This window comes from Talpa occidentalis, unplaced genomic scaffold, assembly GCF_014898055.3.
Source record: "Talpa occidentalis isolate TD23 unplaced genomic scaffold, MPIMG_talOcc4v2.1 talOcc4.4, whole genome shotgun sequence".
Classification (NCBI taxonomy): Eukaryota; Metazoa; Chordata; class Mammalia; order Eulipotyphla; family Talpidae; genus Talpa; species Talpa occidentalis.
This window is the reverse complement of record NW_023604295.1, coordinates 45,432,048-45,444,688: the sequence shown is the minus strand read 5'-3', so window position 1 is coordinate 45,444,688 and position 12,641 is coordinate 45,432,048. Positions and strand designations below refer to the sequence as shown.

The window sequence follows — 12,641 nt, the reverse complement described above, 5'->3', positions numbered from 1 at the left end:
CTAATTAAATTACTAGAAAGTTTAAAGGTAGAGCTATTTCTAGCATATGTGAAAAACTGCATGTAGTAGTTGAAAAGGTTTGGGGGTAAGTGGTTATGTTTCTAGGGTATAGAGAAGGTACTGTAGTTATGGACCAGCCCAGGATCATGGAATCCTCAGTTAACTGATTATGTTAAAATCTCAAAAGGTAAAGGAATTACCTAAATACTTAAATTTACACATTTTCTTTCCCTAGAATTAAATATCTCCATAGCAGGGAAATAGGTTAACAATATATAATGAAAGGAATTAGTTAATTGGCTGCTTCGTTGGTTAAGAATTAAAGAATACCTTTGACCTTTAATTTTGACCTTGTCACTTTCATTGAAGTTAAAGTTCGAGAATAAATAATTATTGCCAGCTCTAGCCACATGAGGTGGCAAAATAGTCACTGACATCATGTGAGGGGTGCCGAGATGCCCCTTGTCTAAAAATATCTTCCTGACATCAACCTTATTTGCCTACTAACTTAAAAGTTATAGTAAAGAATGTTAAGTCTGTTATCTGTTAATTCCATTCTTTTTAGCATGGGTCAGTAATTTAAATATACCTGCTATATGCCTTTTCATGACCTAGTTGGCAAAGGACACTTGGTCACCACCTCATCCTCATCCTTCCAAGCTCTGTCCTTCTTTGCCCTTGGTACCACCTGGGCTGCCCTCATGCCCTTGGCCACTAACATGCAGGTGGCTTGTAGAGTGCTGCTGTTTCAGTAGACTCAATAAAACATCAAAGTGAATTTTATGCAAGCATGCACAGGGTAGGTTTACTATCGATTTTGGCAGATCGATAGAGTCCTGGAGGCCTGGGTGGATTTTTCAGACTTTAATGTTCTCTTAGGGAACCAGGTACACAGGCACACCAGTCAGGGAGGCTGGAATGCAAGAAGGCAGTCATGGGCCAGGCAAGGGGTCTGGGAGGCAGGCAGGCAAGCGAGTCTCCCAATCCTCCACAAATCTTCACTCTTTCTCGATTTTTCCCCTCCCTCCCTTCACCCCTCTTCTGTACTCATACCACTTGCCTTCCTCATTTAGCCCCGCCTCTAGGCTCAGTGGTGCACACTTATGCATGCCCAGGTGTCCACAAGTAAATATGCATGTCCCACGCCCACACTCCCAAGCACCTCCTGCATTAACACAATCAAGGCCGCAGGTTACAGCCATAGAGTTTAATGGCATAAAAAGCCTGATAAATTTACTTACCCTACTGTGAGGTTAAAGAAAACAAAAGTGGGCCTCCCTGGTGGCACAAGGGGTTAAGCACAGCACTATGAAGCAATCCGCAGCCTCTGCAGCACGCATTTGATCCCCAGCCAGGGAGCAACCCACGTGGTACAGCAGACCTCTCCTGTCTCACCTCCTGCTCCCCTCAGCAGTGTACTTCCATCAATCTGCCGATTCTGTTCCCCACTCTGTCTCTGGTGAATCCTCTCACTCCCCACATCTCTGATCTCTACCCCAGCTCTTGTATGCATAAATAAATAAATCTTTAAGAAAACGAAAGTATATGATTAAAGCCAGAGACTCTGGTGAAATGCTTTACTTCTCTGGGCCTCAGTTTCACTTGTAGGAGATGAAGAGGTTAGACTAGACCCTTTCCTTTCACAGTGAGGTCCTTGGACCATCACCATTGACTAGGACTGTTATTAGAGGAGATTCAGGCCCACCTCAGTCCTGCCAGATCAGAATCTGCATTTTAACAAGATTGCCAGGTGATTCCTATGCATGTTGAAATTGGAGAAGCTTCAAAGTACAGAATTTCTGATTATCTCCCTCATCCAGATTTCTGATTTTATGACTGCAAGGGTTAAGAACAAGTACTATAACCCACTGAAAACAATTCTGACAGCATGACGATTGTTATAACTCCAACCTCCTGAAGTCTTTTCTACTGAATTACTTAAACCTAATAAAATTGAAAACATTTTTCTTCCTTAAAAAAAAACCCAGAATTAATTATCTGACATCATTATATTTTCCTCCTAAATTTGTTTCAAATTGCTCTCACAGTTCTTTCAAAGTTCTGCCTTCTTTAGGTTTCTGTTCAAATTCAGTCAACTGAGACTTAATAAGTGTTGATTGAGGCAGTGCTGTACTCACGCTCTCAGTCCCTAGGAACGTTCCCCACACTCCTGGAGAGGCGTTCCTGCTGTCTGGTTGAGCTCCTGCGGTGCCACCAGAACACATCTCAGTGGTCTCAGCCCTTCTGCTCCTTCATGCTCTTCATCAGAATGGCTCACAACCCACATCGTCACAGCCCCTTCCCTCAGGTGTGTGGACTTGTGCAGCCAATGGCAAGAGAAGCTGAGTCTCGACTGGCACCTTCCTTTTTATTTTTTATTTTTAAATAAACAGTATAATGCAAGTAAACAATAAAAGCTACAAGCTTGGGTCTAGGAAATAAAGATGCCCTCAGGTTACCTTTTTGGCCTCCATAAATCCCTCCAGGCTGATGCAGTATTGTTTGAATTCCTGAGTGCTTAAGGAGTGAATGTTTTGTGGTAATTACAAGGGAACAAAAGTTAGTGGGGGAGATTCAGGGAATTCACATTCTTAAAGGAGCAAGATAAACTTTTTAAAAATAGGGTTTGAAGATTATTAAACTGTCAGTGGTTTGTAAGATATATCGGAGTGAAGGAGAACTGAAAATTGAAAGGCCAGCCAAGGGCCATGGGAGTGATGCAATGGGAAGAAATAAAGGCTTGGAGAAGGGAGGTGACCATGAGAATAACCTTCTTCATAGAGGAAGGACTAACAATAGGGTGACTCATATTGAGACACTTTTCCTACTTTATCTCATTTGTCACAATCACATGGGTTTTTATGAGCTCTATTTTATGGATAAATAAATTCACTTTCAGGAGATTAAATAACTGGTCAAAAATAATTTGGCTAATACATGAGTGCTCATTAAGTTATTTTGTAAAGAGGGTGTTAGATAAAGCCTCTTGTGGAGGTAGCATGTGAGCTGAAATCTAAACGACAACAAGGAGTCCATAATGCAAATAAGTACTAAAACCAGGAGAGTCCCAGGAAAGCCAGGAACATTGGTCACCCTGCTCACCGTGGATAGGTTATTTAAATTCTTCAAGCTGTCTTTTTCCTATAAAGTGGGGGCGATGATAATTATCCCCCGGCTGGCAGAAGAAATTAAAGGGAGAGTAGACAAAGTCTCTTTGATCCCTGCTATTAATATAGATAACCATGATAATTTATTACTAATCATTCATATTCATATTTTTATATTTTCCCCTAGAGTTACGGAGCAAGAAGTAATTAGAGAGTTATGGTAAGTACCCGGTGCTTATTGGAACTTCATTTTTTCAGAAGTCCTAGTCTGGCTTCATTTAGCCTGTCATCCAAGCAGCTGGCAGACTTGTCCGTACGGTTTGAGGATATTTATTGGCTTTTTGACAAACTAGAAGTACTAGAGCAGGACCAAGACAAAATTGATAAGGAGTAGGGGGAAAGGACAGAGTCAAGAAATATTTCAGAACAAAGAGTTTAGTACAACTTTCAAAATTAAAAAAAAAAATCCAGCAGTAATCTAAATTGTTAACTATTTCTCCAATCAGCAAGTTTAATTGGGCACAATGGTCCAGCTCCTGAGAGAGGGCTGGGAACACAGATGTGAGCAAAACTGGGCATGGCCCTTGTCCTCCCAGTGCGCCCCCTGGTGGTACTTGGTTAAATGACAACACACTCATTCTGGAAGATTATACTGCAATTATGAAGAAGGTTTGCAAAGAATAACTAAGAAAACAGCCTAGTCTCATGGTATATAATAGCAAGTTTAAAAATTGTGTTCATAGTATGGCATGATTTTATTCATAGTATTAACTGTGTGATATAAACCACCTATAATTCACTACTCAAAAATAGCAATTGTCAACATTGTGATTCATTACATTCAGCTTTATATTTGCCTTTCCTATTTTAAACACACCTACCATATACATAGAATAAACTAGTGAAAAATAAAGAAAAAATTGTTAACTGTTATTTCTGAGCTGTGGAATTAGGAGTCCTATTTTTTTTTTTTTTTTGCTTTCTTCTCCATGATTGTCTATAATTTTTAAGGTTCCCACATTAGACATGTATGACTAGGAAACTAAAACAGTCATGTGTAGAGCTTCCCTGCAAGTAGTCACTCGTCTTCTCTTTCCCCTTGCCTTTGATGTCTCCAGGGTCGGGTGCACAGACCTCCTCTTGGGCAGCACAGGCATTGTGAGAGATGTTTCAGCCGGCACTGCCGCATTCCTGTGGAGCCCGAGGTCTCCTGCCTCGTGATAAATTGCCGTCTGCTCTGTGGTGCCACCTTCCACATGTGCAAAGAGGAAGAGCATGAGCTCCTCTGCCCTTTAGAACAGGTTCCGTGCCTCAACTCGGAATATGGCTGCCCCCTTTCTATGTCCCGCCACAAGCTGGCCAAGCACCTGCAGGTGTGCCCTGCCAGCGTGGTCTGCTGCTCCATGGAGTGGAACCGCTGGCCAAACGTGGACTCTGAAACACCCCTCCATCAGAACATCATGAAAGAAACTCCTAGTGAGGAGTGTTTGGATACAGCCCTGGCCCTCCAGGACCAGAGGGTCCTTTTCAGATCTTTGAAAATGGTAGAACTTTTCCCAGAAACTAGAGAGCCCACTGAACAGGAACCAACAATGAATGGGGAAGCCAGTTGGAAGGAAATGGGGGGAGCCGTGGGTGGAATGGGTGCTGGTTTGGTACCACAAGACTCTCTGTCAGCTACTAATGGAGAGACGGCAGATCTGAGCCAAGAAGAAAGAGAGGCATTAGCCAAAACCAAAGATGGGATGGACCTGGCCATGTTTGGCAAGTGGGAAAATATGTTCAGCAAAGAACATGGAGCCTCTGCTTTAACCAAGTCATCAGGGAGCTGTGAGAGTAAAAGCACGAATGGTCCTGGGAACGAACAGATTTCTAGCAGCAATAACACGGTAGGAGAGGGTAATGCCAGAGGGACAGAAACACAGGAAAACCAGCAGCAAGGGGATCTTCATGTAGCTGTAGAAACAACTGGCCTTGCCCCTTGGCAGGATGGTGTTCTGGAAAGACTAAAAACAGCTGTGGATGCCAAGGACTATAACATGTATCTGGTGCACAATGGAAGAATGCTTATTCACTTTGGTCAGATGCCTGCTTGTACTCCTAAGGAGAGAGACTTCGTTTATGGCAATCTTGAGGCTCAGGAAGTTAAGACTGTGTATACCTTCAAAGTTCCCGTGAGCTACTGTGGAAAGCGGGCTCGTGTTGGCGATGCCATGTTGAGCTGCAAGCCCAGTGAACACAAGGCAGTAGATACTTCAGATTTAGGGATCACGGTGGAGGAGCTACCAAAATCAGATCTCATCAAGACCACTCTTCTGTGTGCTCTGGAAAGAGAACTCAAAGGTCACGTCATCTCCGAATCCAGGAGCATTGATGGGCTCTTCATGGATTTTGCTACACAGACATACAATTTTGAACCAGAACAGTTTTCCTCGGGGACAGTGCTAGCTGACCTACCTACCGCCCAAGATGGGGGGCTCCATGTGGAGCTGCACAGTGAGTGTGTGACCAGGAGACACAACAAAAGCAGCTCTGCCTTCACTTTCACTTGCAACAAATTCTTCAGGCGGGATGAATTCCCCCTACATTTTAAGAATGTCCACACAGACATTCAGTCATGTCTCAATGGCTGGTTCCAACATCGATGCCCGCTTGCCTACTTGGGATGTACATTTATTCAAAACCATTTCCGTCCCCCAGGGCAAAAGGCAAAGCTGATCTACAGTCAAGAGCTCCAGAGCTTTGCCATCAAGCCAGAGGTTGCTTCAGAGCTCAGTGAGGGAAGGAAGAGCAACCATCTCTCAGGCCCTGGAAGAAAAAACCAGAACTCTCTAACCAGCCTGCCCCTGGAGCTTTTGCAGTACATTGCTGGGTTCTTGGACAGCGTCAGCCTCTCCCAGCTCTCCCAGGTATCTGTGCTCATGAGGAATATCTGTGCCACTTTGTTACAAGAGAGAGGAATGGTCCTCCTCCAATGGCAGAAGAAGAAGTATTCCCATGGAGGCACTTCCTGGAGAGTCCACAGAGAGGCAAGTAAATTCATTTACTCATTCATTCATTCAACAAATATTTATTAAGAACCTTTCATGTGCCAAGCACTGTTCTAGGACCTGGGATTGTACTAGGTTGCTAGGGATAGACATAGTCTCTGAACTCAAACAGGCCAGTCTACAAATGTATAAACAACAATACAGACAGTGGCGGTGGTTGTTCTCTATCTGTGTACACTGAATATTTTCTGTTTGCTCCCATGAACTATTTCCCCAACCTCTCTGCCTGGATCTGTCCCCTTGGAGTCTCAGTGTCAGTTGGTTCCTTTGACCTCCAGCTTCTAGTTGAGTTAATCTAGTGGAAGTGTATCAGAGAGAAGAAAGGGTAATAATTTCCCCTCCAGGAGATGGGAGGGAGGGAGGGAGAAAGAAATATCAAAATGGAAAGAAATATAACACTGAAGTATTTATTCTTCTGACTTCTTCCCTGCATGCATTCTCCACACCACTCTGGCTGTGACCCTCTCCTGAGGGCTGTATCAGCTGGTTGTCTCTACACAATTACTACTTCTGGGTTCTCCTTCCCATTCAGGCATATGGAAGGAACCCTCTATAGATTGTTACCAACTCCAAATGCTGCACTGTACCTTGTGGCTTTCCTATACACCGCACATGTTTAAATCATTCCTTTTAAAATTCTCTTCAGATTACCCAATTTGATCAGCCCTTTGCTTCCTTCCCAGACTCTGATACAGTATGCCCACAAATGTTCCTCAGCCCCATGTCTGAATTTTTTTTAAAAACAGATTTTGCCTTTGTTAAATGCACATTGGCATGGGGCCTCCCTGGCAGCACAGGGGCTAAAGACAGCGCTGTGAGGCTCTCACTGACCACTGCAGCCTGAGTTCCATCCCCTGCCAACCAGGGAGCAGCCCACATGGTGCAGCAGACCTCTCAGCTGTGTGTTTCAGGCAGTCCACCTGTTCTGCTCCCCACTCTGTCTCTGGTGAATTCTCTTACTCCCCGTGCCTCTGGCCTACACCCCAGTTCTTGTAGGAATAAATAAATAAATCTTTAAAAAAATATAAAAAAACAAAGACACCTTGGCATACTTAACTAATTTGATCCACTGAGTTCCAACGCTCCAAATACCTATTTTTTTTTTAAACAAAATTCTCCCATATAAATCAAAGAATCTCTCCATTCAAAAGTCTTTGTTCCTTTTTCCTAATCAGGTATGCTTGCTCAAATGTGTTATAACTTGTCTCAGCTTGTACCGTACAGAAATGAGACTCATAATTCACTGTGTCCATGGTGCCCTTAGCATCCTTTCCCAAGGTAAAGATGTTGGTGACACGAACCGTATGTTTACAATGCCCATTTAGATGAATAATTCCATAATCTCCCTGTTGAGTTTCTTCCGAGTATCTGGGTGTGTGCAAACTGTCATTGGAAATTAGAGTTGTTTGCGTCTATTTTTATTGATTATATCTAAAACATTTTATATATTTTCCATTAGTTAGTCCCTGAGCAGTCTTTTTCAAAAAATAATCCTGACACTCTCTTTCATGTATCCATGCCTTTATCCATGTGTTAATACCACCAACGAACACATGTTCAAGTTAAACATAAGTTAAACTAAGACCCAGCTCTTAAGAATCATATAATCTAGAACTGCATAATATCCTCCTCTGTAAAATTAGAGGCAAATGATTAATGGAAATACTAGAAACTCTATTATTTTTTGGTTCAAGGTCATCCCCAATTAAATGGTTGCTGGTCACACTTGACTGTCATTTGGAACAAATTAATTTCCTTGCAGAGTAAGACAATTTAGCTAAGGTTAAAGGACACTCATATTAAAATGGCTTTTTAAAATGAAAGAGAAAATAGTTCTAAGATCTCAGGAAATACTTTTCTTACATAAGAATGGTGACAAAAACTGAGGATGAAGTGATGTGATTGAAGGGCTCAGATTATGCCTATCCTCTAACCAAGTTTCATAACTAAAGACTTTGCTACCATATTCTTGATGGGAAGTTGAAAGGGTGCTTGAGTACCAGAATACTGGATTTTTCCTGTGGTGTTTCATTCTAGTGAAACTCTTACTAATTAAGATGATTTTTAGTTTTAAGAAGTAGAAAATCAACTTAAAGTGGCATAAACAATAAAGGGAATTAATTTGCCCTTATAACTAAAAATCCAAAGAAAATGGCTTCAGGTAAGTCTTGATTTAGCAGGTCAAGAAAACGTCCCCACTGACGTTTTTTCTCTCTATTCTTATCTCTACTTCCTCAATAGTGGTTCCATTCTTTTTTTTTTTTTTTTTAAAAAAGATTTATTTATTTATTTATTTATACAAGCACTGGGTACAGTCAGAAGCACGGGAGGGTGAGAGAATTCACCAGAGCCAAGGCGGGGAACAGAACAGGCAGACTGATGAAACACACTGCTGAGGGGAGCAGCGGGGCACAGCAGGAGAGGTCTGCGCACCATGTGGGACCCTCACCCGGCGCGGGGATCTAACCGGCATTGCAGAGGCTGCGGGCAGCTTTGCAACCCAGTGCTCAACCGCTGCGCCACCGGGGAGGCCCAGTGACTCCATTCTAAGACAGTTGTCCCTTGGTGGTCCCTGGTGCCTACCAGTAGCTCCCAAGACTGCAACTTCCCAGTTCAAGTGGTCAAGCACTTGGGGAAAAAGAGGACCTGCTTCTAGATGTCTCAAACAGAAGTTCTACATTAGAGTCTCATTGCCACTGATTACCCTGCTTAGAATCATATATCTATTCTAGAACTAATCCCTGTTACTGCGTGGGAGGAGGGGACAGGAGGAAGGATGTATGTCAGTTTTCAGATTGGTCCTAGTCATTCCCACATAATTACATGACTGTCTTAGAAGATTTCCATTTGGGAGGGGGAAGTACGAATCCATGTTGAAACATGGAAACAACAAATGCCTGCAGCAGCCACTAACACTCTCTGAAGTTAGGAACAGGAAGGTGAACAGAAAGGCATTTCCTTATACCTTTCAAATAAAGGCAGCCTGAGGGTATTGCCCCAAAATTCACTTTTGAGCTTTTATTTTTCCCAACAGATCTGGCAGTTCAGCAGCCTCTTCTCCAAAGTCAAGAGCTGGGAGTTTAACGAAGTCGCCTCCATGTCTGAGCACCTGAAAACCTGTCCTTTCAATGTGGTAGAGCACAAGACTGAACCGGTTCTTTTGACCAGCATGTGTCAACCCCGTGAGCAGTCCCGAGAGAGCTTAGTAGCCACATTTCGGGCCAGACCTCAACGAAAACACCCCTTCTGAACACTCAGAGCCACCATTCTTGGATTCCCCTGCAGAGTTACTGAAAGCAGGATTTTGAGGACTTCTCTCTGTATGCTGCGTGTGCTTGCCTGGGTGTGCTGGAATATGCAATGTTCTGTAAACCTGAGCAATCTAACCAGTCTATCCCATGGCTTGTATAATTGCTTAGTGCCATATTGATGATTTCTTTGCTTTTTTGTCTTTTGTTTTCTAAAGTAAATTAGCCTGAGGAGAAAATAGGTAACTTGAGGCCATTTGGGAGATGAACAAGGCCTTAGGGGATCAGAGAGCAACAAAAACAATGACCAGCACTAGCCTGTGCTTTTTGTGAAGAGCTCTTTAGTTTTTACAAAGCACCTTTCAAAATTGTGGGACAGACAATGCAGGGACAGGGACTGAGGTGCCTCCCAGAGCACCCAAGATGAAGGGTACGCAGTGTGTTCAGGACCTGGGGTTGTCTTGACAGTCAAGTCTGGGGCTTCTTTTAGTTACCCTACTACTTCTGAACCCAGACAGTACCAACTTCATCCGACAAATTGGAGACATTTACTAGTCACAGAAGCCTCGAGGACACCACTGGCCAAAGGATGAGAAGGCTAAAATGAGGTCACAGAGTGTGATATGTAGAATCATGCCACACAGAGAAAAAAAGACCTTGAAAAATAGAGTCCAAAGGAGACAATATATTTACAGGAAAATATAGGACAAACGGCTTCACTTAAACATCTTAATAATGGCCTAAGAATCAAAGTTCTTTTCTTCTAAAATTATAATCTAGATCTAGATGAGGGGCAGCATATACATAGTCCAGCACCGCCCTATACTATCCGAAGTAACCTCAAGGCTTAAAACCAACTTCAGTGTCATGCTAGAATATTCAGGATAGCCAAGGACTAGACATTTGGAAAATCTCAAACAAGGCCAACACCAGTTCTTGTGGCACCAGTCACCAGGTCCTGGACACCATTACCCATGGGGGACCTTGGGATGGAAGACATGAGAGCATAGCAGTTCTGTTACAGAGTAATTTCCTTTAAAAGGGGGCGGTTTCATGTTCCCTGGCCCACTAATGAAGGGTGGGGCTGAGCAGAGAAAGACTTAGAGAAAGAGACTTAGAGGAGGCAGAGACAAGTGAAGAAGGTGCATTTGCTTCTCGGATCTGGGGGACGTGGAGGGAGACATGTGGAGTTGAGAGACTTGCAGAGACTCTTGGAAGAAATGAGAGACCTGGGTGGAGGCTGACAATGGCAGCCACTGGCTTGATTTGTATTCTAATTTTGCTCACTTTGTCCCAAAGTTGTCTGGCCCCATCAGCCCTTTTCCTGTGGTTCCAGCTAGAAGGTGCCTTACACCTTTGACAAGTTTTGAGGCCTCAGTAGCTTCACATTGGGCCCACCCTGTTTGGCTGAGCATTTACCCACAAGGGGACAGGTAACTTGGTATGTTTTATGAGAAAACTACTACCCTTTCTTCTCTCTCTATGCACACTATCCTATTAAAGTTCTTTCACATAAGAGTGTGCTTTGTCTTTATGTGGCAGGTGGCAGAAGCTGTGTAAAGCATGTGTAAAGAGTGTGCAGGTTTGGGGATCCCAGGGCACCCCTCAGTCTGCAATCTAACAGTTCCTTATAATTGCTCCAATCTATTATTGGTCAAGACTTCAGCCTATCAAAAATGGGTGATACTGCTGGGTTTTGGTTAGAGTGAGTTCTCTTAAGAACAAAGTAAAAGAAAATATACACAATAGAAACATCCATAAAGCAGGGTTTCTTGGAACTATCAACATTCTGAACTGGATATCTCTTTGTGATAAGGGATTGTCCTGTACATTATATGATAAGCAGCATCCTTAACCTCAATCCAATAGATGCTAGCAGCACCCCCACAGATGTAACAACCAAAATGTCTCCAGACATTGTCAAATATCCTCTAGGAGCAAAAGTCACTCCTGGTTGAAAACTGTTGCCCTAAAGTTGACATACCAGTAGGAGTAAGTATTGCTACTCTTTTTAGTATTGCAAAATATTATCTTGCCTAGTTATCTACAATATTTAGGATTTCACACAGTTCTTTATTTATTAAGTAGATTTTAGACATGGTAAAGAAAAAGTGAAGAGCAAGGTGGAACTGGGAGATGTAACAGGAAAACCATTGTAAAAAGTCTGACCTATGTGTGCTATCAAATCAAGTTGAAGAATTAGATTGTGTGTCTATGGACTGACTTACCTCTATAGGATGGAAATTCCAATATCTCTATAGGTAGAAATGAAAGCTGCTTTGCACTCTGAAAGGTTAATAGGGTGAATATTATAAGTTAGGTCCTACAGAAAGATTAGTGATTTCCTGGCAAAGAAATCGTCGTTGAAAAAGAGCAATGTGTGTCCTGAAAAACCAGGAATAAGCCTGAGGGATGCATGCTCTAGGTACATGGGCAGCTCACAAAAGTTGTGAAGTCCTAAGCAAGCATAGATCTGTCACTAATCTCAGCTCCTCTTTGATTACATTGCCTTCCTCATCTTTGAAAACCTGACCCTGTCCTACCAACCAAAGATCCCCTACACCAAAACTTTACTTTTGTTTTGATTTTTCCTAGGATCTCCTATCTCTGGCATTGCTGGGTGTGATTGTCTGGGGCTGGGGTGAAAACCATCATGCCCTGGTCTCTTATTCTCCATCATCCCCATACTTTGTTTGGTGATTTGTTTTTTGCCCATCACTGGTTATCCAATTTCCCTCACCTCAGCCTTGGCCCTGTACCACACAGAAGTTACATGAGCTTCCTCCATCTCCCCTCTTTTTTCTTTTTAAAGATTTATTTATTTATTCATACAAGAACTGGGGTACAGGCCAGAGGTGGGGGGGTGGTGGTGAGAGGATTCACCAGAGACAGAGCAGGGAACAGAACAGACAGATTGACTGAAATACACTGCTGAGGGGAGCAGCGGGTGAGTCAGGAGAGGTCTGCTGCGCCATGTGGGTAGCTCCCTGGCCAGGCACCGAACTCATGCTGCAGTGGCTGTGGATAACTTCATAGGTAGCGTCTTAACCCCTTGTGCCACCAGGGAGGCCCCATCTCCCCTCTTACATGACCATTGATTTTGGCCATTCATAAGGAAGACTGGACTTTCTTAAAAAGGCCTACTCTGAGTCTAATTCCTCTTAACGCTTGGAGCCTGTATTCCCTTAGCTTTAGTCTTTTTTACTGGAAAAAAATTCTCTTTCTTCCTGCCTCTC

At 43.0% G+C, this 12,641-nt stretch overlaps 1 protein-coding gene across 2 annotated transcripts in view; it reads left to right on the top strand.

Annotated features, from left to right (window-relative positions):
• FBXO40 (F-box protein 40) overlaps nucleotides 1–10,913 on the top strand; it is a 79,352-nt gene extending 68,439 nt beyond the window's left edge. For both annotated transcript variants that reach the window (XM_054700529.1, XM_037525473.2), the window contains 3 exons: nucleotides 3,295–3,327; nucleotides 4,226–6,136; nucleotides 9,192–10,913. In XM_054700529.1, coding sequence (XP_054556504.1) covers nucleotides 3,325–3,327; nucleotides 4,226–6,136; nucleotides 9,192–9,407 — 2,130 coding nt within the window. In that variant the 5' untranslated portion in view covers nucleotides 3,295–3,324 and the 3' untranslated portion in view covers nucleotides 9,408–10,913. The remainder of the gene's footprint in view (nucleotides 1–3,294; nucleotides 3,328–4,225; nucleotides 6,137–9,191) is intronic.
• The last annotated feature ends 1,728 nt before the right edge of the window (nucleotides 10,914–12,641 follow it).